Source organism: Trichoderma atroviride, chromosome 3 (genome assembly GCF_020647795.1).
Source record: "Trichoderma atroviride chromosome 3, complete sequence".
NCBI lineage: Eukaryota > Fungi > Ascomycota > Sordariomycetes > Hypocreales > Hypocreaceae > Trichoderma > Trichoderma atroviride.
In genome coordinates this window covers 3,630,104-3,653,066 of record NC_089402.1, presented here as the reverse complement: position 1 = coordinate 3,653,066, position 22,963 = coordinate 3,630,104, and the positions used below count along the sequence as shown (strand labels likewise).

Here is a 22,963-nt window from a genome sequence, read left to right as displayed (position 1 = left end):
CGTAGTTTATTAGCTGCTGGATCTGCTTTTTCTCTTTTGATGGATTACCTGAACCTTGACTTACACGCACTCCTGAAGCTAGAACGGGCCTTGGACGGATAATTCAGCGGCGCCCGCAGGATATTTTCTTTTCCGTCCTAATCCTGATCGGCCTTTTCCCTTCTTAAACGCTTAATTTGAAAGCTTAAACGAGACGAGATAAGATCCGGCTCGTGATGGCTACCGTTGCTGATCTGCCTACTCCCCCGGCCACCGTGCAAGGCTCCCCAAAGCCTGGCCCGACAGTGACCGAGACTGCCATCCCACCTGCTGTTCCGAAGCCGTATGAAGTGCCCAAGATTAGTCTTGTGAATCGCTTCATAGACCAGCCCAGGGAACTGAATGTCGTCGTCATCGGAGCCGGTATTGCAGGTGTATTGGCGGGTATCCTGCTCCCAGCAAAGGTTCCAGGCATCAAACTCACAATATATGAGAAGAATGCAGAAGTCGTAGGTGACAACACTGAGGTGTCAAATGGACAAGATTTAATGTTAATATGCTGTTTAGGGTGGTACTTGGTTTGAAAACATATATCCCGGAGTGCGATGTGATGTGCCCGCTCATGCGTACCAATCAACTTTTGATCCAAACACACAGTGGACCGAAGAGTTCGCCCAAGGCCCTGAGATTCTGGAGTATTGGAAAGGATTGTCCAGAAAGCATGACGTGTACAAGTATCTGAAACTGTCTCAGAGGGTCGATGGCTTGGACTGGGATCCGACTACATCCCAGTGGCTGATCAACGTACATGATCTAAAATCAGACACTTCACGAGTTGAAAAGGCTGATTTTGTGCTCACGGCAATTGGAAGATTTAATGCCTGGAAACTCCCAAACTATCCTGGCATCAAGGATTACAAGGGCCTCTTGCGACATACTTCAAACTGGGACCCGACATTTGATGTCACCGGCAAAAAGGTCGCCGTCATCGGCAACGGAGCCAGTGGTCTTCAGCTCGTTGCTAATATCCAGAAGCGTGTCGAGCGCTTAGATCACTACGCCAGAAACAAGACATGGGTGGCAGCGTCATTTGCCGGCCACGAGACGTCTATTGAGCCCAAGACTATCCCTCAAGAGCTCCGTGATTCGTTCAAGGACGACCCAGAAACTTACTTGAAGTACCGCAAGGAGATTGAGCAACAATATTTCAGAGGATTCAAGGGCTGGCTGAAAGGCTCAGAGGTCAATGATCAGGCAAAAGAGATATTCACACAGCTGGCAAAGACGCGGCTAGCTGATAAACCAGAGCTGTTTGACAGAATCATTCCCGACTTTTCTCCCCACTGCCGTCGACTCACCCCTGGGCCGGGATATTTTGAAGCTCTCACGCAGCCTCATGTCGAGTACATCCAGACCCATATCAAGAGATTCACCGAGACGGGTATCGAGACAGTAGATGGCAAGACTCGAGATGTCGATGCCATCTTCTGCGCCACAGGAGCCAATTCTGACATGGCGCCCCCTTTTCCCATTCGTGCAGGAGGTGCCAATCTGAGCTACGACTGGAGCCATTCGGGCACCTATGGCTTCCCTTATTCATATCTGGGAGTCGCCTCACCAGGTTTCAAAAATCTTCTATTCATCCACGGTCCGAATGCCTCGGGGAGATCAGGTACCGTGCCGCATAACTTGGAGAACCAAATCACCTTCTTCGCCAAGATCCTCCGCAAGATCAGCCGCGAAGGTATCAAAACCATTTCTCCTTCTAGACAAGCTGCCGATGACTTTACGGCCTATAACGACGCCTTCTTCGAGACCACTGTACTCTCCGAGAACTGCAGTTCATGGTACAATGGCGGCGTTCCAGGCGGCCGAATCCACGGCCTCTGGCCCGGCAGCGCTTCACACCTGACAGTCGTCCAGAGGGATCCACGGTGGGAAGACTGGGAGTACGAATATCTCTCCGAGTCGGGCAACCGTTTTGCGTGGTATTTCGGCAATGGAAGCACCTATGTCGAGACCGATCCAAAACTAGACGTTACTCCGTATCTCAGCGCCGAAGAGGCTGACTTGCGAAGCGTTCACGAGAACTGGTGGGTCATCCCGTAGGCTACGAGCATCAGATTGGGAAAAGAAGCCTCCACAGGCGAGAGATTATAGGTAGCATTAGTCCAAATTTTGTTTCATGAAGTCTAGATCTTTGTGGCTTTTAGCCGATGCTTACATGCTGGGGGAAAGGTATCCTCTCCTCCCACCCTGGCGGCGGCGCCTATCTCGGTATGTGGAATGTGTGGATAAAGATCCCCTTCTCAACTTGGCATTAGTGTATCTGTTACAGATCTACTACACATGAAATTGATGCATGTGAATCATCAAGAGACTCTTACGTATATACTAGTAAAATGAATAAACGAAGCTACAAACTACAAAGTGCTCAGGCGGTGATATTAGTACAGATCGATAGAATACATGTAGCTTCACCTCTATTTCATTACGCGTACCTCTAAGTTATTTCATTTGATACGTAAACTTTAATGATGTCTTTATTACTCGTTATCTGAATTTTTAGTCCAAATCAACCGTCTTCACCATCCAAACCCCTCCGCGATGGCGTGCTGGCAAGCATGCGTTTCGCAAGAAGCGCCTTGGACCCAGTCTATCGATAGCCATAGACCCGATGTCGCAATCAGTCCGCGGATTGAACAAGAGACGATGCGGGAGTTCAAGTACCGGCGGATTAAACCCTTTTGGAATAGCGAGGAGCTGGCGTTGGCGATGGATCCTGATTTGGGAATTGATTGATATTGAGGAAGATGCCCGAGATTGAAGACTTGTTTTCAAGAGTGCGGTGTCTCGTTTTTTTGGTGCTTCCTAGTATCCCTCATTACATTTGTTAAAGAGCAGAATAATTCGCAATGTCGGATAAAGAAGACCATTTTGCCTCTTCTGATGTGGCACCGCTGCCCAAAGAGCAGCGGCATCCAGGTAAAAGCCATTATGAGAGCTTCAAATGACAGAGCTTGAAAGCTAATCACACCTTTTATTACAGTAAAATGGTATCGATCAACGTTTTACAACATGACCGTCCTCGGTTTCTGCAATTTGGCAGCACCAGGCATTTGGGGAGCCATGAACTCTCTGGGAGCTGGTGGAAGTCAGTCACCGCAGCTCGTAAACGCGGCTAATGCATTGACATTCTGCCTCATGGTCGTGTCCTGCTACTTCTCAAGCATCATAATTCGCTATATTGGAGTCAAGGGCGCTCTAGTTTTTGGAACGTGAGTTTATATTCCATCTTTAAGTAGTTGTCTATATGCTGAGAAGTTGTGCAGAATGGGCTACGCCCCATATGCGGCTGGCCTTTACACGAACAACAGGTTCGGTACCACCTGGCTCGTTATTCTAGGCGCTGCCTTGTGTGGCATATCTGCCGGAACCTTTTGGGCTGTAGAAGCCGCCATTGCCATTGCCTACCCAGAACCTTGGAATCGTGGAAAGTCTCTGGGCTGGTGGTTAACTTTCCGTGTCATGGGGCAAATCATCGGCGGTGCTATTAACCTCAGCTTGGATATCGACAGGAACCAGGCAGGCAAAGTGTCTTATACCGTCTACATCATTTTCATCACGATTCAAGCCGCTGGAGCTCTGATTGCTCTTTTGCTCAACAGGCCCCAGCATGTACAGCGCCAGGATGGCAAAAAGGTCCAGCTGGCTATTGTAGAAAACCCCTGGTACGAGATTAAGGCAACAGCCAAGGCATTCATGAAGCCTCATTTTCTCTTGATCGTCCTCTGGATTGGACAGGCCGTGTTTTCGGAAGCTGTTTATTTCACCTATCTTTCTCGTAAGGCCTCTCATGCTGACCCTGCCATCTGCTCGCTCACTGACTCTATCATTCTAGTATGGTTCTCCGTCAGAGCCCGAGCACTCGGCTCATTCCTGGGCGGCATTGTTGCTGTCATAATTGGAAATCTCACTGGCGTAGGTCAAACTGTTGTCGCAATAGGAATCCAGCTAACAGATCTCGATATAGTGGTTCCTCGATCGTACCAAGGTGCCATTAAAGATTCGCGCCAGATACACCTTCTGGTTCATTGTTGTAACCCAGGGCGCATGGTGGATTTGGGCCACAGTGATTTCCACACGATATAGGCGTACTCTGCCTACGTATGACTGGGAAGATTCTGGCTTTGGATCAGGTTTCGGTGTTTACATCTTCCTCACCTTTGGATTCCAGATCAATTACCTCTTTCTGTAAGACAGATTCCACGATTTTTTCGTTTCCTGACTTATAACTAACGCCCATTTAGCTACTTCATCGTCACCCACTTGGCCAAGGACCAGGGCGAAGTTATCCGATATGCAGCCCTGCTACGAGGTACCGAGTCTGCTTGGCAGGCCGTCAGTTATGGCTTAACCTCCTTGACGGTATTTGCGCAAGTCGGCGGAATTTACATGAATTTTATCCTGTGGGCAATTGCCATTCTCCCAGCATGGCTGGTGGTGCGACACATTGGCAGCAAGGAGGGACAGTGGGATCGAGAGTCGAGAGGATCAGATGAGTCGCCAGAGGTTTTGGCTACAGAGGAGACTGTTGCGCCATCAAAGGCTCATGAGGCGTAAGATAAACTCGACATATATCTACCTCCAATACATACATAATTTCTCTTACTATTCTCTACCCGCCACCATTCTATACTATCTAATGACATTACTCTAGCCATAAAATTAATATGAACAGATTCAAGCGATAAAGACAGTCATAAACAAACAACCGTCTAGCCAATTTTCAAGCGAACGTAGCATGTGCATCTCAAAACATTGCCTAATACGGAAATATCTCTGTCCTCTTCCATTGTACAAGACCCATTTTCACCTCTGCCGGCTGCATCAGCCCATCTCACCAAGCCAAGAGGAGATTTGGCCGAGATAGGGATGTAAAAGCCTCTGCAGTTCAGGATATTGATTGGACTGGTGCTTTCTCGGGTATTGGTCAAGAACGTATAATGCCCGCATGTGGACTCCCCGCGGCTATCTAGCCTTGCGCCGCCGTCTTATTCCCATTTCAGCAAAATATACGCATTTTCAACGAAGCAAGTCTCGAAATAATTATGGGTTTTGCTACGTTTAATCAAGCTTACTCTACATTAGCATCGCTACCTACCTCTAGCGTGCTTCGTTCCCAAGCTGTGGCCGCTTTTAAAGGTTGTCGCTCAATGGCGGTATCCCCACCCGCGCTGACGTGATTTTCAAGAAGCTCAGAGCTCGTCTCCACGGCCACGCATCGCCAGAAAGGGTAATCTGGGGGAAGCTGTTTGGAGAGCTACAGTCTGATAGGCGCATCTGGCCAATCTTGCCGTATTTACCCAGAACCGCAGTCATGCGAGATCAACGCTTGGGGTGAGAGGGGCCGTCTTGCGTGATTGTCTCACTCGAATTGCATCATCATATCGACGGCTTGGCTCTTACACGGGCGTGGCCGCCGCACACGAAGAGACCGAAGATCGGACATGTGATTTGGAGGGCTGTTTAGAATGTGTATGATATCGCGGCAATATAACTAAGCAGTATGAGATGGCATGCGTGTAAACTGCTGCAATAAGTGTCTCTCTCGAATAACAACCACAGAACAATCAAGCACACCATCTGTTTGAGGACATACACCATTTTGCAGCCATGAGTTCACAAACCGGAAAAAAGAAGAGCTTGGTGCTCAATGCCTTTGTAGAGATGTGTGCGTTCAATAATACCTACTCTACCCCTTGCTGATATTGCAGAGCACTGACTGCCGCAATTGGTGGGCTGCAGGCAGTGGTCACCAGTCTCCCGGACTCTGGCGCCATCCTGACGACCAGTCTTCACGGTTCAATCAGATTGATCATTGGACAGAGTTGGCCAAACTTCTCGAAGAGGCCAAGTTCCACGGGATCTTCATTGCCGATGTGTTGGGTAAGGTTTACCAGCTGAATCGAGGCCAATCTCATGCCGGGAGATCGGAAGTATATCGTAGACGTTCTAACCTGGTACCGCCATGTAGGTGGTTATGATGTCTATTCCGGCTCGCTGGATCCGGCCATCATCTCCGGTGCCCAATGGCCTGTACATGAGCCCCTTGCTATCATCTCTGCCATGGCCGCAGTGACAAAGAGCATCGGTTTCGGTGTCACTGTCTCAACGACTTATGAGCAACCCTACCACTTGGCTCGAAGACTTTCCACCCTTGATCACCTCAGCAATGGACGGTAAGACTCTCTTTCGAGGTGACATAAGCCATGGGATATGCAGCTGACAGCCTTGACAGAATTGGATGGAACGTAAGTTTAGGGGATCTGACCTGACGCCATGCAGTCGACCAGGGGCATGCTAACGGTAACTGTAGATCGTCACCAGCTACCTGGACTCTGCAGCTAAGAACATGGGCCTAGCCCAGCAACCCCAGGTCTGTAATGTCGCAATAACTAATGCAAGGCTGCAGTATCGATATATGCTGACTCAGTCATAGCACGATGACCGATACGCTCAAGCGGAAGAATACATCAAAGTGATGTATAAGCTGTTTGAGTCGTCATGGAGAGATGACGCTATTGAACTCAACAAAGAGACGGGTGTTTATACCAATCCTGACCGCGTTCGTAAGATCAATCACAACGGCAAGTTCTTCACAGTCCCCGGCCCTCACATCTGCTCGCCTAGCCCCCAGAGAACGCCCCTGTTGATCCAGGCTGGCACTTCTCGGGCTGGCAAGGTGTTTGCTGCCCAGCATGCCGAGGTTATCTTTGTCTCTGCCCACGCGCCGCAGGTGTGCGCCAAGAGCATCGCAGATATCAGAGAGCTGGCCAAAACACAGTTTGGCCGCGATCCCAGCAACATCAAGGTCCTGGCACTTGTTTGCCCTATCCTCGGCAAGACTGAGGAAGAGGCCCAGGCCAAGCTGGCAGACTATAAGCAGTATGCTTCACACGAAGGAGCACTTGCTCTCTTTGGAGGCTGGACCGGCATGGATCTCAGCAAGTATGGTGATGATGAAGAGCTGCGAGAGGTTGAGAGCAATGCGGTGAAGTGAGTGACTCTGGTTCTACTTGCATCCACCCTCTTCTTGCTCGACAAGTTCCGATACTAAGACTCCAACAGATCCACCGTTGAAGGCTACGCCAGATTCTCTCCGGGAACCTCCAAATGGACCAAACATACCATTGCTGAGCACGTCAGCATAGGCGGCAATGGCCCTGCTCTCGTCGGCACGCCTTCACAGGTTGCCGATGGACTCGAGACTTGGGTCAACGAGGCCGACATTGACGGCTTCAACTTTGTCAGTGCATCATAACAGTTGAAAAGCGGGATTCTCACATCTTACTGACTCGTCATCGTGCAGGCCTACACCCTCTTCCCTCAGTCTTTCAAAGACATTGTCGAGCTTTTGCTGCCTGAGCTCAAGAAGCGCGGGCTCTTCTGGGACGACTATGCCGTTCCTGCTGGCACTTATCGCGAGAATTTCTACCGCAAGCCTGGCCAGTCTGGGCCTCCTCCTGAGCACGTTGCCTCTACGTTTAGATGGAAGGCTGGAGTGTCTGCAGATGAGGCTGTGATTCCCGAGATTTAGAAGCTCTAGCGACGGTTTACGTATGGCTCCATACAGTGCCAATAACAGATTGCGGCCGATATGAGGGTTCAGCCGCAGAGCATCGTCGATGAAAAGAATATAGACATGAATATTCTAAAATAAATTCTAGTAAACCATTATAATTATGATCATTTTTCCGTCCATGTAGAATTATATGCTGCGAAGAGACGTTTGAGCGTAAAAGTATTGGCACAACATGGCTTAGTGGGGTTTATTTCACCGTTTTCATCACAGTGCGCTTCGCCAAACCTTTGATGAGATTCTCTTCTTTACTCATAACAACCCAATAACGAAGATCACTCATACAGCGCCAAGCAGCGATTTGAAGAGCATAGTCGCAATATTTTTTTTGAAAGATTGATTGCCATACTATAATTCGACCCTCAATTTCGGTCCAACATCTACAATGCCGCCTACTCAATTGCCAGAGTCGGGCAATCCGCTGTACGTGTATTTATTCAGCCTTGCATTTCTCATAGAACAACGCGACTTCTAATCCAACGAGTATAACTCTTGAAAGCAAAACGCTAACTGAGATGGAACCAGCGTCTTCTTTGACATGACGCTGGGAGGTACGTCAAATCGCTGATGGCCACGATCGGCTGAGCGTGAAGCACGAAAACATCATGAGAATTGCCTGCAGCCGCTAACAGACTGCTTCATGCATGCAGGCGAACCCCTCGGCCGCATCACCTTTGAGCTCTTCAAAGACGTCGTGCCCAAAACCGCAGAGAACTTTCGACAATTCTGCACCGGCGAATCCAAAGACGCTGGCGGCCGTCCCCAGGGATACAAAGGATCTAAATTCCACAGAATCGTAAGTCTTCTCTCACTTCTTTACTCTGCTTAGCCGCGGGCGCCCAAATTCTGACTCTTGTCTTCTCTTCAGATCCCCAACTTCATGTGCCAAGGTGGAGATTTCCTGAAAGGCGATGGAACTGGGTCTACCTGTATCTGGGGCTACAAGTCATTCGATGACGAGAACTTCAACCTGAAGCACGAACAGCCCGGCCTCTTGTCAATGGCGGCAAGTCTCAAACCCCCCCATCCAGATTCGTGTTTGGCTCTTTCGCTGATACTATATCCAGAATGCTGGTCCCAACTCCAACGGCTCCCAGTTCTTCATCACCACAGTTCCCACGCCCTTCCTGGACGGCAAGCATGTCGTCTTTGGAAAGGTTGTCGACGGTATGGATGTTGTGAAGAAGATGGAGGCGACGAAGACGGGCTACCGAGGAAAGGATGTGCCAAATATGGATGTTACCATCGCCCAGTGCGGTGAGATGTAGATCATTTTCTGCTGGAAATAAGAAGCAATTGATTTCTTTGAGAAGCTTGCTGCTCAATCCGTCAGTACAAGGAGATCATGAGGAGACTGTTTATCCATCATAACAGCACTTCTTACTAGGCACCATTGGTATTATACAATCTTTTATCGTCATTTGTCTCCTCATCATCTTTTCACTCAATCATCTCTCGAGTCCATTACGAATCGCAATCTTGACGGCGAGCCAAGAGTAACCGTTCCTTGAGAATGCAAGTTAAAGCTGTAGCTGCCCGGTGATTCCATGACCCGTACCATTTTATAGGCATATACTTGACGTATATTTATATCTACACTAATTGTTTATATACAAGGCATAGAGCCTTTTTCTTACTTTACCGAGGCACATTGTCTAATGCACGCAATATTAAAACTTTAGGGAGTGTAGCGACCAACATCGCCACCATTTCCACCCCAAGAACCAGTGAAGCCATTTTGGGTGTTGATCAACTGGCCATTTCCTGCTCTCAAGGTGTTTGTAGCGCCTCTGGAACACAGTCCAAAGGCCTGGAGGTTGGAGGGAGTGTTAGCAACCCAGTGTACGGATTCTGTATCATTCTGTTAGTGATGGCAGTTCAACCGAGTGCGGAATAATAGATTGCAGCACAACTTACCTTGACATGAAAAGTCGTTGCATCCCTGGCCAGGGCCGCTGAAGAAAGTCCACGAGGCAGAGGCATACGTATAAATGTTGGATCCTCCGTTAATGAAGTTGGCGTAGCCCATTCTGCAGACCTTTTTGTTTCCATCGCACCACGAGAAGTCTGGGTCTCCAAAAGTGTTGACGTTGGCTACCCAGGGTGCAGGGGGGATCTGCGGAGTGTTGGCACCCTGGTCGTAGTTGGTCTCGGATTGGAGCAGAGAGACCACAACATTGTTGGCGTTGTGCAAGTTGAGCTGGTACAGCCACCAATGCTCACTTCCCAAGGCGTACAGCCAAGTTGCCTTGGTGCTTTCCACCAAAACACCTCCCTTTCCTGCAATAGAAGTTCCGCCGCCAAAGTCCTCGCCAATGTGGTCCGCAACCCAGTTCCAGACATTCTGGACATACGCAGACGAGTTCTTGGTGAAGTGAATTCCCAAGTAGGCCCCCTTGCACTGGTTTGATGTGCTCGTACAGGCGTTGGCCAAGGCAGAAGCGCCTCTGGTTCCACCTACTGTGACCAGACTGTTCCACAGGGCCACGTCTCCAGGCTTGTTACCAGCCATGTTGAACTGAACGATAATGGCTCCTGGGAGGACATCGTTGACTGTGAATCGCATGTCTTGAATCTGAGCAACGCCAACATCGCCAGAACGACCAACCGAGACGACTGGCTGAGGGCTGTTCTCGTTCTTGAAGAAGTTGCCGTTACCGGTAATAGTAGCCCAACCCTCACCGACGATGCGCGAGTTGGGGGGGATAAAGAGCGTTGAGTCGACACGGTACTTGCCAAAGGGGAAGTAGGCAATCTTGTTTTGGTCGGCGGCAAGTTGCAAGATGGCATTGAGAGTGGCAGATTCATCAATAGTGTTATCACCAAGAACTTTGCGGCCGCCGTTCTGGTTGGTATCCTTGACGTTGATGAAATCCGAAACAGAGTTGCTGGCAAAGTTGGGAGGAGCAACATATGGATAGTTACCGCCAGGGGCGAGAGCAGAAGGACGCTGGTTGGTGGACTGGACCGGGCCATAGACGGGGTTTCCACCAACTGTATTGGCGTAGGAGTAGGTATTGACGTGGCTGGTAGCAGCCAAGGCAGTAGTACCCCGAAGAACGACAATAGGGGTGCTGGTATCTTTGGTCAAGTTCTCAATGACAAACGAAGGGAAAACAGTCGTCGAGAAAGTCACGCCAGAGTTGACAGACTTGCCATCAATAAGAGCAACCCAAGGAGAGCCGCCAGTGACGCTGATGCCAGTCCCACAGGTGTCAAAGGTAGGGGAGAAGAAGCTAAAGGTGCTACCACCGCTGATGAGCACGGCAACGGTGTTCTGGAAGAAGTAGATGTTGTGGAAGGCAGCCTGCTGGTGGGCAGGGATCCAAATTCCGTTCTGACCGCGCTCAATGCGAACATCGGCAACACCAAGGGTTGAGCCTCTACCCATGACAATACCAGAATGTCCGTTACCATTCTGAGAAGACGCCATGGTAATCTTGACGTTCTGAAGAGAAGCAGCTTGAGCAACACCCCACCAGAGGGCAGTGAATGTGTTGCCACCGGGAATAGCCGTCGTATCAAGAACCAAGTTCTTGAGACTCACTGCAAAGGAAAGCTCTCCATTTTCGCCAGTGCCAGGGTCTTGACCACTGATGAGAGTTTGATCACCAGAGAAGCCAGCAGCGGCCTTGATGATGGGAGGGTTTGTAGGATCGCCCATCAACACTGTATCAGTGTTGAGGTATATCGTCTTGGAAATAGTATATGTTCCAGGGGGGGATATACACCACCTAGTTGTCGACTTTGTTAGCCATCCAGTGTGCCTTTACTTTTCATTAGAGAGAAGAATCTTACTCTAGGCTGTGATGCGAACCACTTCTGGTGGCGAGAGCCACTGCCATCACTAGTGATGGCACGCTGAAGAGAACCTCCATCTCCCGGGTTGACTGTCTGGTACACTTGATAGTTGAAGTTGCCATCAAGGTCAGGAGCGAAGCCACGAGGCGCGCCAGTATGATCCATGTTGGGATAATAGAAGCTGGTAGCGCGCTTGGCAAGGCCTTCATCTTCAGCAGGGGGGGCTGAGGGTTGGCGTTGCAGACGCCGCGCCCAGCAGGAGCGCAACAAGCGCTGTGAGCTTCAACATGTTGCCGATCAATGATCTACAGCGTCGAGATTAGAGGCCCGCCGCTTTGGGATAAGAAAGAGACGGCCAGCAAGGGAGCCGTAGATCAGATAGCGAGGCACGCGGTCCTTTATACCTCCTGGAGCATGTCCCCCTTGTCGGTGGAAAGCTCCGAAATACCTGTGACTAGAATACCTAGTATCTTGTTTTGTGTTTAGTCAACTAGTCAACCCACAGCTTCGAGTTACAGGTTCCCAGGCCTACTCTCCATTCGGCCCGGATCTAGATAGATACTCCTACATTGCTGTACAAAGAAGTAGTAAAGCATACGGCTAGAATTTCTCCAGAAGGAATAGTGAAAGCTTGGGATATCAGGGGTCGAGCAAGCCACCGTCCCGAACATCCAATTGCAACCAGCATAGCGCTACTAGTCGTTAATGCATCCACTCCACCAAGGCCAGCATCAGGAAGGTTAAACATGCTGCTAGCAGCAGTGAGATCGTAATGGGGGTGAGATTTCCAACCCATGCTAGAGATTTTGTGGAAGTCGGGTAGCTGCAAATCCCACTTACAACAGATGCTGGGCGTCAAACATCAGAAGCTCCTCCAGGTGCTCTCCTAAAAGGGCTGGCTTGAAGTTTCCATTTTAGAACCCTTGAAGTCTCCGATCCCTGCCGAGTAAAGCTCTCCACATATAGCAGTGCAACGCTCTATTTACGTTGAGGCAAGGCGGGATGAGCACGCGATGACATACTGCCTGTATCGTCCAATACAAGCACATGGTATACAAAATAAAGTGCTGATATTGCAAGCGTCTGCATAATCAAGTCACATAGATTATCCATCTAGGCCCAGCAAACAGACCGGTGTGCTGTCGACCGCCCGTTTGTTGGTAAGATGCGTTCATGACGGGCTTTTGCCAAGCCATCATTGGCCGCCAGTGGATCACAGGACTCATACTCGGACGGGGAACAGCGGACATTACTGATACTTATACAAGCGTGTGAGGCTAAGAGACAACTAGGGAAAACTCCTAATCAAGTAACCTAGGGACATGGCCCTGTCATTGGTGGAAACCCAACAGTGTAGCTTAGGAGGTAAGCATCAGAATAAAGTTATGTTACTACATGTGCCTATTTACAGTAGGATTCGGCACGAGCCAGCACAGGTACGTGGCTGGTCACTAATGCAGCACCTGCGCCCTCGACTACCTATCGTTAGATTGCGAGTGACCCGTAAAATAGCAGCCCATATTACAAGTAAGTACTTGTAGGTAGCAGAGCAACGCGGGTTGTCAAGGAACCCTGACCTGTGGGCTGCAAAGCTTCCGGTCCTTTTCAGCTCAGCTTCCTTTCTCGGCCTGGGTATAGTAAACAACAATAGCCGAACCAGAGCTATTTATTATTTATGCTTACAAGTAAAGACGGTATCCTAAGCTTATTACCGTTACTGTCGTTTGGGTCTTGCGTAGTAGAAACGCAGGGGGCTAGCCCGCTCTAATTCTGTGGAACGGCTCGATTGCCTTTCGGGATCCAACCGGACTGATGGCAGCAAATTGGCGGAACGGCGGACATTTCCAAAGAGTTTCAGCCTATTCTTTTTCCTCTTCTTTTTCCCTTTTTTTGTTATTGCATTGATCGATTGACAGGAAAGCCTTTCGACATGACCCCGTGTGATTTCTGTCATCTTACGGTGCTATACGAGTGCATGGTAGCAGAAGGAATAATCACATCTGGAGGCCAAGCTATTAGCGACGATGTTGCTCAATTAGGTAGGTGTTTGTAATTATTGGATTATTACAAACCTCCTCGGCACGCGCCATCGGGAAATCAACCTGGTTGATTCTAGATTCTCGCCATAGTCCTCTGCTGGTGAAATACGAGTTTGCCGACATTAATTATGAGTCTTGTGCTCGGAGAAGTAGTAAGCTGTGCTGTACTTGTAACGTAATCAAGTTCAACTTTGACTTCCTGGCTCGGCGCTCTTTAGTGTCATCCGCCTACAATCGAGTCCTCCACCCTCCACTGGCACCTACTAAACAGAAACCAACGCAGATAGATGGGTACATGTACCTAGTTCTGCCCAACCCAGACTTTGCATCTCGCAATTTTATATGTAAAATAAGAAACTGGCAGCAGTCATTCTTCCAAGGTTCTTATACCGCGGGAATTGTTAAACTGCTACCCAACAACAATAAACTATAAGTCCCTAGACAAAGATCCGCCCAACTTAAGCTAGCTCCTGCTTAAAGATTCGCGTTGCGTCGCTGAGATCGGGCAAAGGAGTCTTTCTTGTAAAGTCGCGGATGGGGTATAGGACGACAATATTCATCTTCTCTCTAGTAAGATATGTTTGTACGTACTTGGGACTAGCTAGTATCTTTGCCCTCCCTAGTTGAAGCTCAACATTCATTTTTACCCATATATAGCATGGGAGCCAGCTGGGCTTGTATGCCTTCCATGTGCACCTAAATTGTTTCCGGTTTACTGGCTTAGAGAGTTTATAGTAATTATGATCAACATCTTCAAGAAAAATGGTACATCACAGAGGAATGTGTAGATATTTGTCCTCTGGGGGATACTATTATTGTGAGAATAACGCCGTACTTGACTCTCAGAAAAGACAGCCCGCAGAATCGATGCTCTTCTACAGCCCATCAATAAGTTACACAACATCTATTCTCGAGGAACGAATGGAAAGTATTGGAAGCTCTTAGAGCTCTTATGCAGGTAGCCTCGCGCCGGCGTCCAAATACTGACAGTACCTCAGAAGATAACGATGTGTCATTGAATCACAAGTCTCTTGTGTCACAATATTGTGTTCATTTTTTCTATGCCTATTTTTGAGCCGTCTTATTTATTCCCCTCTTTTGATCTGTTCTCTCCTTCTCTTTTCTTCTCTCATGGTATTCGATTCAAGGTCCTTAGCCATGCAGTCCTGGACGCGGCCTCCAGGCAACTGATCAGACTTATTGATATTGTTATATTCCAGTTACTGAAATCAACTCAAAGGCACAATCAACTACAACATACGACAAGCTTAATTGGCGGCTTGACGCATACCTTACCCTCTTACATGAGCCATGCAATATGAATGCCCTTTTATAAATAATGGATTGAACAGATAACAAGGTTCGCTAAAAAGCAACCCCTCATGCCCAGATATGCTTCATAGACATTAATCATTTTAGGTAGCCACAATGTTTAAGATTGTATTCGGTCAAAACAACTTAACGACCGAGAAGAGCTTCAAAGACTTGTCAAGCTCTTCTCAGAAACGACACCAATTCATCTGCTTAATAAACAAAATACTACTTATCGTTACAAATGCAGCACAAATCTTTTGCTTCCGCAATAGTGACCAGGCAATCAAGATTTTCGACAAATTGCCCTTGTGGAAGCAAAGTGTGCCCTGGAGAAATACACAAAAAGTCACACATAACAAACAATGTCCCTACCAAGATGGCAGGCCAAGCAATCGCACTACAATGGTCTAGCCGAATGGTCACGGATTCTACAGCATGTCTGGACAAGTGCGCAGCCCTATTTCTCCCAAGTATTGTCTATTTGCTTACATATCTAGGACCACTACTATATTGCACAATTAAGCAGCTAGTTCTGAGGCTCACTTATCGACCGAGGTTATATGTTTGAAGACGATAACAGATTACAACTACAAGCTCCATGTGCTTCCAGCACCACTGTTGATTGCAGGCTTTATTATGACGGAATTCAGAGGAATTAAGGTACCTACCTATACATGTATCTTTTTCATGCGTACCTACAAGTACACAGCTCATGATTCGGTGTGGCTGTTCAAGTACCGCAGGTGATCTCAGTGATCAGCACAAAATAAAAGCAGCGAGGCCGCAAAAGGAAAGTAGAAGCTAGCTAAATTTGGAAAATATGAAAAACTCTCGAAAACAAAAAGTATAATAGGACTCAAAACACTTGAACCCATTTTGCAATATTTACCGGTGCACTTTGAAGTTGGCGGCAGTACGTGTAAATACCACTACCCTGCAACATTCCGCAGGTTACAAACAATAAGAGCAAGTAGAAAGGTGCATGCATGCGTCTTCACATGTTGAACCTACCATATCAAAAAGTGCAATTAATCATTGAAGCCTTGCAACATGCCAGCTTCACATCTTCATTCACCATGTAATCAATTAATCAATCACATTACAGCCTATCAAAAGCGCACGCACCCATCAACTCATTCTGCAGCTCGGCCTTCTACCCGCTCACCTGACCGCGCGCGCCGCTATGCCGAAGCGCCTCTGCAAATTTTCCTCCTAAGTGCTTATCGCTATCACTATCTTGGCTCCATTCGGCATCGCCTCGACTTTCGTGACACCGCTTAGGAGATTATTTTGCCTCTCTTTGTAAAAGTAGAAAACACACTTTGCCGATAGTACTCGAGCAATCCTCTTTTTTCACAAACAGATATTTCCATCTATTTCCCAATTCTTTTCCCACATCAAATCCATCACAATGGGCAACGTAAGATATTGATTTCCCGCCAACTCCCCATGCGCTCCATTGTTTCCCGCCGATCCCAAACCTTGTAACTAACTGTTCTTGTCCAGGGCGCCAAAGCTCAGCAGAAGCGTGAACGCAACGCAAAGGACAAAGGAGTTGCCAAGTCTCAGCTCAAAGTCGTACGTCTCTATACTTTGATATGATTCAGCCTGTGTTTCGCCGTCCAACTTCGACTGACCGAACCATCTCGTACAGAACCAGCAGGCCATGGACATCCAGTGCCAGATCTGCAAGTCGACATTCCTGAAAACCACAAAGGCTCCTGCGTACGATGACCTCCTTCCTTTCTCTTCTCGCATCCTATATATACTCTTTGAGCACTTGGCTAATTATTACCGCCTTCGTCTAGTCTTCTGGAACACGCCCAAAACAAGCACACCAAGGGCCTGGCCGACTGCTTCCCCACGTTCGCCGCATCATAAACGAGCGATAGTTGATTTAAAATTCGGGGGGAAACTAGAAAGTTGTTGGAGCCGCTGACATGGCGAAGGGAGTTTGGTCTGGGAGTAGAGCATTATAGCACGGGTATTGATTTCACAAAAAGAAAAGAAGAAGCACAATGAGACACATCATAGCACAGGCTGATAAGCATGTGGCATCCCTTATTTATGAAGCGCCTTCTTCCTTTCTGCGTATTTATCGGGTTGCAGGTTCTTACATTCCCCATCACCCATCTCAGTCCGTTTCAAGGTTTAAACAAACGAGCCACGAATTACAAACTACGAATCACGATTCACGAACCAGCCAGCATCTGTATCAAGCGAGGGTAGTATTTCTTGCATTTGCAGGCTCTATATATCAGGCGTCGATAGCCTCAAAGGAGTATGTATCAAACAACATTCATGATATTCCATCTTCACATGGAACCCTCTGATGTATTCATCCTTGCGAAATAAAAACAAGAAAACTCTGTAAAGAAAAGAGAAGAAAAAAAATTGAGAAAAGAAAAGAAGGAAATATGCCAGGCAGTTTTATTCCGGATGGGAGAAAGGAGATAGAGAAAGGAGAAAGAAGGGGAAGATCAAAGGCGAATTCCAAATGCTTGAACCTCCTCGGCACACTGTTTGTGGGCCTCTGTTTTTCTTTTTTTGCAAACGTTCAGATAAAGATGTTGGAACCGCGGTGTGGTGTTTTGGGTAATAATAGATATGGTCGCTTCCCACACCAGCTTATTTTTTAGACCCCCCACACCATCCATTGAGCTTTCCGGTGGTATCATACAAAATTTGCAAGAAATAAATCGAGAGATGAAGAGAGAAAGAATCGACTAGTATTAAAAATGAAATGCTGCACATAGCATCGTGTCTCTGATTATAACGGCGAGTGGTATCAAATTGCGGCAGACTGTAAGGTCGAGAGTTATTGATAATAGGCTGAAGATGATTTGGATATTTAAGATTGAATTGAGCTTGGGCACTCAGTTATGGGTTGCGGAGAGGCACCGATGTGCCTTCCATGTTATTAGTAAGCTCTGCAACCCGAGCCTTGATACGTGCGACTCGAGACTCGATTGCTACAAAAAAACACAGTTAGAATTTACTGTTAACAAGGGTTGTAGCCATTAGTACTCACTCTCTTCTCCGCTGGTTTCATCGCCATCAGCGGGTCTCGTAGGTTTCGCGTATGGAACTTCCACTTGGCGAGGAGCAGGTCGCTCACTCGCTTTGCGAAGTTGGGCCCATCTCTCATGAATGCCACCGCCCTGGCCCACCACGGCGCCCTCTTTGACAGGTAGCCTTGAATTGGGCTTGGGAGTTTGGCGAGGAGGCTCTGGGGCTTCATGGCTAGGAGGCTCTGGGGCCTCATGGTGAGGCGGTTCAGGACGAGTGGAACGAACAGCCGGTTGTGGGACGGCATCTTCGAATTCGTCTTCGTCATCTTCATCCGGGACAAAGGCCGGTACATCATCTAGAGGGCCTTGGTCAAATCTTGAGAAGTCATGTCCACCTTCATGCTCGTCGTCGTGGACATCAGCGTGAGCGTCATTATCGTCCGCCGGTTGGTCGTAAATTGGCTCATAGATCGGTTCTCCAGCAGGTGCTGCTTCGACCGGAGTTTCTGGCTCGAGCGGCGAGACAACAGCAGGACTAGCCATTGGCTGCTCAATAGACTTCTTAGCATTTTGTTCAAGCATCTTATTCAGATCGGTAGTGACATTATCAAGATTCTTCGAGTTGCGCTTTTTGCGGCCAAACAGCTTCCGGAACCCGCTGGTCTTTTGCTGCTTCGCCGGCTCGGGACTCCGTGGGGTATCCAAAGAGGCTTTTCCATCAAAAGTAGGCGACATCACTCGAGCAGCAGGCTCATCCTTGGGTGGTGTTGGCAAGCTAGGCTCATGAGCGGGAGGCACAGGAGTTCCGGCCTTCTCTGGAAGAGGGGACCGCGATCGCGCCTCTTCCAAAGCATTTTCTGGGACCAAGGATAAGGCAGAGTGCCCATGAGGCAAAGGTGAGGCAGCTGGCGTCAAGTGATTGTCCTTTGGAGGAACCAAGGGAGAAGGATGATTGCCATCAGCGGGCTCCTGGTTCACGATAAGCTCGGGTTGCGAAGGGTTAAAAGCTGTTCCTCGACCCGCTTCGTCATGGGCCATGTAAATATCCTTGATAGTGCCCTTGTCGTAACTCTTGACCCATTTCATTGCCGAAGAAGCTTCGCCCACAATCAAAGGCTGGAGGGTGAAAACACTGTTAGTCTTTTCAGCCAACAGTTCAGCATCGGTACGACCGCGACGAGGAGTAGCCTGTATGCGTTGCTCTTCTTCCCGGTCTTTTTGAGCCCTCAGCTGGGCAGCCTTTGCTTGAATCTTGGCATGCGCATCCGGGCCAATACTGGCCTTGCTATCGTTCTTGTTCGCCGTCGCATTCTTGTCGTTCTTATCAAGAGACTTCTTGCGCTTGGAGATGGTCTTGGAGCGTTTACCCCAGGAGAACAAACCCTTCTTTTCGGCAATATACGCTCCTTCTTGGGCACCGGGGGCCGCACCTGCGATGAGCTCTTCCATGACAAGCCATCGGCTGCCACGAAGTTGCGTTTCAATCACAGCGCATCGGCCAAAAGCCGACTTTCTTTCGGGAGTCTCCTCAGGCGCAAGACTGGTCATCCATACCCACCAGAAAGCATCATCCAAGTCAACAACTCTGATACTTGCAAGCTCTCCCGGCTCAACATCCTGTTCGCTCTCGAGTCTTGGATAGTGGGACTGAGAACTGTGGCGACCATCCGGTGACAGAGGTGGAAGAATTTTATCAGGCGGCAAAAGGTAGTTGGGCCTGGACTGGTTGTCATCGACAAACCCGGCTGACAGGAAGTCCGCCCATGAAGGTGTTGTCGGGCGTGCAACGCCGTTGCCACCAGATAATGGGCTGCCGCGGAGACCTTGGAACTGTCTAAGTTGTTGGACTCTTTTGTTTGGTATGGCACTTCCTTCGCCGTCGTCTTCCTCTTCCAGAGAGCTAGCGAATCCAATATCCTCGAATCTGGACCAGCTAGCATCTCGTAGGCCAGTAGAGTGCTTTATACTAGACACTTGCGATTGGTTAGTTGACGAGATTGCTTTTAGAACTCGCTGGCATTCTTCCGTAAGCGCCTCCACGGGGTCTTCGTAGCTGGAGAATTCCTGGAGTTCTCTGTCGGAGTCGCGATATTGAAAGTGGTTTGCTCTGCGCAACAAAGCAAATGGCGTCGGCGAAACCGTCTCAACAATCATGGCAACCTTTTTGGTCTTGACCATGAGCAGCTCCGGCCTCTGGGGAGGGTATTCGGTCTCCTGGAGAAGCTTTTGAAGCGACCTAGGCAACATGGTGATTCCTGTAGGGTTTTGTTCGGGAGAAAGCGATCGCAAATAAGCGAAAAAGAGATGGCTGGTAGCATCGGCAGCGCTAGAAACGCAGTTAGCATGATTCTGTATCTATACTTCATACTCAACCTTGATAGCTTGTCGTACCTGAGCCAAGACCCATAGCCACCATCGAAGCCATTGCCAGTATCGTTGTGCTCAAAGGTCCACCACGAAGCCATACGAGACAGCTTGCGCCCACCAAAGCCGTTGTTCTTGCCATGCGCCGCCACTGCCGCTATCAAGCTGAAGAAGTCGAAGATGATCTGTTGGCGCGCAGCATTCTCAACGCTGAGAGGAATAAAGGTTTTGAACGAATCGCGAGCCATGTTTGAGTCTAGGGCAATTCCGAAAATCAGTACGTGAGCACAGAGGTCTTAGAAGTCGCCACTGATTGGCCGTATAATATCACATACCTCGTTCACCAACCTTGAATAACTCATACGCATCCCAACCAACGAGACCTCCCTGGAGACGACTCCAGCACCATTTTGCCACTCCCGAGATAACCTATACCATGTGTAAGTATTTAGCCCTGGCCATCGATACCGAAAAAACACACCATAGGATCCGTCATGCGCAGCTCTTGGAGCAGCAGCTCGCCACTAATCGGGGGATCCTGACTGAAGAAGTTTCGAATAAAGGTTCGCACAGCACTCGGGTTCGATGTCGGTCGGAATGGAAGCAGGAAGAACGGGTGATCGAGGCCTATAGCGATAATGTTAGTCCATAATTATGCGCAGTGAGGCTCCTAAGCCATGGAAAGCTACGTGACGATGATTGGGTAATAGCTGATATCCCTACCTCGATTCTTGAGCTCTTCAGTGCAGCCACACAGCAGCTCTCGAACTTCCTCGGGCTCAACCGTCTTGCGGGTCCAAGCATCGTCCCATTTCTGCTTCTGCAGAACCAAATCCGCAGAGTCGTCGAGTCCATTCTTCTTGGACTTGCCGTCCTTCTTGCGGCGTGAGAAGATGCCAGGCATTTTCGGCGATGTTATCAACGACCAGAAATTCGGTGGAAGTATTCGATTTCAGGCCGTCAAGAAGCGGTGGATGGTTTAAAGGCACCGTGAACAAACAGAAAAAAAAAAGAAGAAGAAAAAAAGAGCAATACCGAATCTCAGGCGAGGGTCCAGGCGTAGCGCAACTGAACCTGCCGAGATACCAAATCACTCCACTCGCTTAAACAATGAGATAAAGAATAAATGGATCAATTCGCGCTGCGAACGTTTTTGTGAAAGTTCCGTAACTCGGCCGTGGCGGCAAAGGGGAGTTTGCGAAGAAGTAAAGTAGAGGCGATAGGAAAGAGAAGAAATAAGGAGGGGCACTTGTCGAAGACGAAGATGAAGCTCAACGAGGGGAAGCAACCAGCGCGCGCACACAAAATAGGCTCACGATGCTCGGGAAGAGACTCGCCGTCCCGCACGCTGAGGAAGAAGTTGATTTCGCTTGCTGGAGATGGCAAAGAAAGCGGTGGTGGGAATCTTTTTGCTCGTCGCCTTCAGGGGCGCGACACGTCCAAGCCAGGGGCCGGTCTACTACGGGTCTTTATGCGACTAAGATTAGATGCTAAAGTGTCTGGTGGTGCGCCAGCTGGGGGGCGCGCAGGTACTGCTGCAGCGAAAAGAGCGCCGCGAGGTACTTGGACGACGACGCTTTTGGGGCCAGGTGTCTGCCACACCAATTGCAGTGCCTGGGGTTGATGCTCTGGTCGTTGGTGCACATTGAAGCTTGATGTCACCGGCCCAATTGGGCTCTGGCTCACAGTGTTCAATATTCTCGATGCAGGCGCACGAGTCTGATGGAACGATTGGGCATGGCACTCCAAGCCGGTCCCTCGCACATGTACGAGGCCTCTTGGCAGCAACCTTGATGAACTGGGCCTGTTCGAGGCGAGCATGCGGTGGAGCAGCATCGCAGAAAGATTGAGCACCGATCAATTGATGCTTGTGCCTGGAGACGGCGGTAGTGGCTACAGCGTTTAGCAACAAGTGGTGGGGGGCCGCCGGTGTGATAGCGCGATAGCGGGTGTGTGTCCCGTAACGGCAATACGCTAAGTGCGCCAAACCCGCCACGAGCTGCCACTACAGAGCTCGCAGCAGTGGCGCTCTTGCTGGCTCTCAGCGCCAACAGCTGGCCCCAGACATGGGCGCCCCGGGAGCTAACCCTGAAATTTAAATTAGCACGCGGCCAAATCATCAATCGGGCGTCGCAGCTATGAGTGCTCGCTATAAATAAACAAGGTATCACTCAAGTTTTCTACTCAAAATGCATGCCCGTACGAATATGTGGTCTGGCATTTGGCACTTGTAAAGCGCACGCAGATTACCGTACCTATTAAGTACATGTAGTAATACCCATACGCAAAATATGCCAGGGCCATATGCACACCAACTTTGTTTCGTCCGCGGCTGCTTCCTTGTCTCACAGATCACAGAGCCGTTGCGGATGTTGCCCCAATATTATGCCGCCTGAGTCGGGTATCTGATCTGCATGTATGTAATCCGTTCGCAGCGCCCAAAGGAAGCTTTCTCCATGCGGAGCACATGCACCGAGAGCGCTTGACTTGGGCTCCCTCGAGAGCATCCGTGGCCATGAAATCATACGAAGCAGGGGTTGGCCAAGCTTGGGCCACTGCAGACGATGTTGTTTTAATTGCTTGCACTAGGATCTTGTGAAACAAGTCCTCAGCCTATCATCAGCTGCTAGTCGGGCTGTCAGCGGCCAGCTTCCAACTTCGTACAATAGTTGCGAGTAGCCCGCCCTATCAAGACGCACTGTTTGATGTTTATTGGCTAAGCAGGTTCATGTACTGCTGTATCTTTTGCATGGCGTGGGAAAATTCTATCCTATCCTGTGAATTTACCCATTCCAGCCCCAGCCTGTCTTGGT

The 22,963-nt window shown here is 49.0% G+C and overlaps 7 protein-coding genes across 7 annotated transcripts; 5 read left to right on the top strand and 2 right to left on the bottom strand.

Annotated features, from left to right (window-relative positions):
• The first annotated feature begins 59 nt into the window (after window positions 1–59).
• Window positions 60–2,373, top strand: TrAtP1_006472 (uncharacterized protein). Its single transcript, XM_066113141.1, has 2 exons — window positions 60–488; window positions 547–2,373. Exons 1-2 carry the CDS (start codon window positions 216–218, stop codon window positions 2,086–2,088), a joined length of 1,815 nt encoding a protein of 604 aa, XP_065969227.1. The 5' UTR covers window positions 60–215; the 3' UTR covers window positions 2,089–2,373.
• A 387-nt stretch (window positions 2,374–2,760) lies between these two features.
• Window positions 2,761–4,775, top strand: TrAtP1_006471 (uncharacterized protein). Its single transcript, XM_066113140.1, has 6 exons — window positions 2,761–2,964; window positions 3,029–3,257; window positions 3,312–3,823; window positions 3,881–3,960; window positions 4,013–4,233; window positions 4,290–4,775. Exons 1-6 carry the CDS (start codon window positions 2,895–2,897, stop codon window positions 4,600–4,602), a joined length of 1,425 nt encoding a protein of 474 aa, XP_065969226.1. The 5' UTR covers window positions 2,761–2,894; the 3' UTR covers window positions 4,603–4,775.
• Window positions 4,776–5,075: 300 nt separating this feature from the next.
• TrAtP1_006470 (uncharacterized protein) lies at window positions 5,076–7,719 on the top strand. The gene is made up of 8 exons (XM_014083060.2): window positions 5,076–5,713; window positions 5,788–5,928; window positions 6,017–6,221; window positions 6,281–6,293; window positions 6,359–6,418; window positions 6,482–7,038; window positions 7,111–7,288; window positions 7,352–7,719. Exons 1-8 carry the CDS (start codon window positions 5,656–5,658, stop codon window positions 7,577–7,579), a joined length of 1,440 nt encoding a protein of 479 aa, XP_013938535.1. The 5' UTR covers window positions 5,076–5,655; the 3' UTR covers window positions 7,580–7,719.
• A 161-nt stretch (window positions 7,720–7,880) lies between these two features.
• Window positions 7,881–9,179, top strand: TrAtP1_006469 (uncharacterized protein). The gene is made up of 5 exons (XM_014083059.2): window positions 7,881–8,044; window positions 8,147–8,172; window positions 8,272–8,417; window positions 8,490–8,627; window positions 8,689–9,179. Exons 1-5 carry the CDS (start codon window positions 8,007–8,009, stop codon window positions 8,887–8,889), a joined length of 549 nt encoding a protein of 182 aa, XP_013938534.1. The 5' UTR covers window positions 7,881–8,006; the 3' UTR covers window positions 8,890–9,179.
• A 120-nt stretch (window positions 9,180–9,299) lies between these two features.
• Window positions 9,300–11,587, bottom strand: TrAtP1_006468 (uncharacterized protein; the record flags this gene model as incomplete). The annotated part of the gene is made up of 3 exons (XM_066113139.1): window positions 9,300–9,472; window positions 9,539–11,355; window positions 11,439–11,587. 3 exons carry the CDS (start codon window positions 11,585–11,587, stop codon window positions 9,300–9,302), a joined length of 2,139 nt encoding a protein of 712 aa, XP_065969225.1.
• A 4,599-nt stretch (window positions 11,588–16,186) lies between these two features.
• On the top strand, window positions 16,187–16,656 carry TrAtP1_006467 (uncharacterized protein; the record flags this gene model as incomplete). Its single annotated transcript, XM_014083057.2, has 4 exons — window positions 16,187–16,195; window positions 16,282–16,353; window positions 16,430–16,500; window positions 16,584–16,656. 4 exons carry the CDS (start codon window positions 16,187–16,189, stop codon window positions 16,654–16,656), a joined length of 225 nt encoding a protein of 74 aa, XP_013938532.1.
• A 999-nt stretch (window positions 16,657–17,655) lies between these two features.
• On the bottom strand, window positions 17,656–21,054 carry TrAtP1_006466 (uncharacterized protein; the record flags this gene model as incomplete). Its single annotated transcript, XM_066113138.1, has 6 exons — window positions 17,656–17,747; window positions 17,807–20,112; window positions 20,178–20,406; window positions 20,486–20,579; window positions 20,632–20,777; window positions 20,874–21,054. The coding sequence occupies 6 exons, from the start codon at window positions 21,052–21,054 to the stop codon at window positions 17,656–17,658; spliced, it is 3,048 nt and encodes a 1,015-aa protein (XP_065969224.1).
• Between the last annotated feature and the right edge of the window lie 1,909 nt (window positions 21,055–22,963).

Coding starts and splice junctions, on each gene's coding strand:
- TrAtP1_006472 (XM_066113141.1), top strand. CDS start 216: ATGGCTACCGTTGCTGATCTGCCTACTCCCCCGGCCACCGTGCAAGGC. Junction 489..546: donor ATGAGAAGAATGCAGAAGTC/GTAGGTGACAAC, acceptor TATGCTGTTTAG/GGTGGTACTTGGTTTGAAAA.
- TrAtP1_006471 (XM_066113140.1), top strand. CDS start 2,895: ATGTCGGATAAAGAAGACCATTTTGCCTCTTCTGATGTGGCACCGCTG. Junction 3,824..3,880: donor TTATTTCACCTATCTTTCTC/GTAAGGCCTCTC, acceptor CTATCATTCTAG/TATGGTTCTCCGTCAGAGCC. Junction 4,234..4,289: donor CAGATCAATTACCTCTTTCT/GTAAGACAGATT, acceptor ACGCCCATTTAG/CTACTTCATCGTCACCCACT.
- TrAtP1_006470 (XM_014083060.2), top strand. CDS start 5,656: ATGAGTTCACAAACCGGAAAAAAGAAGAGCTTGGTGCTCAATGCCTTT. Junction 6,419..6,481: donor GCCTAGCCCAGCAACCCCAG/GTCTGTAATGTC, acceptor ACTCAGTCATAG/CACGATGACCGATACGCTCA. Junction 7,289..7,351: donor ACATTGACGGCTTCAACTTT/GTCAGTGCATCA, acceptor GTCATCGTGCAG/GCCTACACCCTCTTCCCTCA.
- TrAtP1_006469 (XM_014083059.2), top strand. CDS start 8,007: ATGCCGCCTACTCAATTGCCAGAGTCGGGCAATCCGCT. Junction 8,173..8,271: donor CTTTGACATGACGCTGGGAG/GTACGTCAAATC, acceptor TCATGCATGCAG/GCGAACCCCTCGGCCGCATC. Junction 8,418..8,489: donor GATCTAAATTCCACAGAATC/GTAAGTCTTCTC, acceptor TCTTCTCTTCAG/ATCCCCAACTTCATGTGCCA.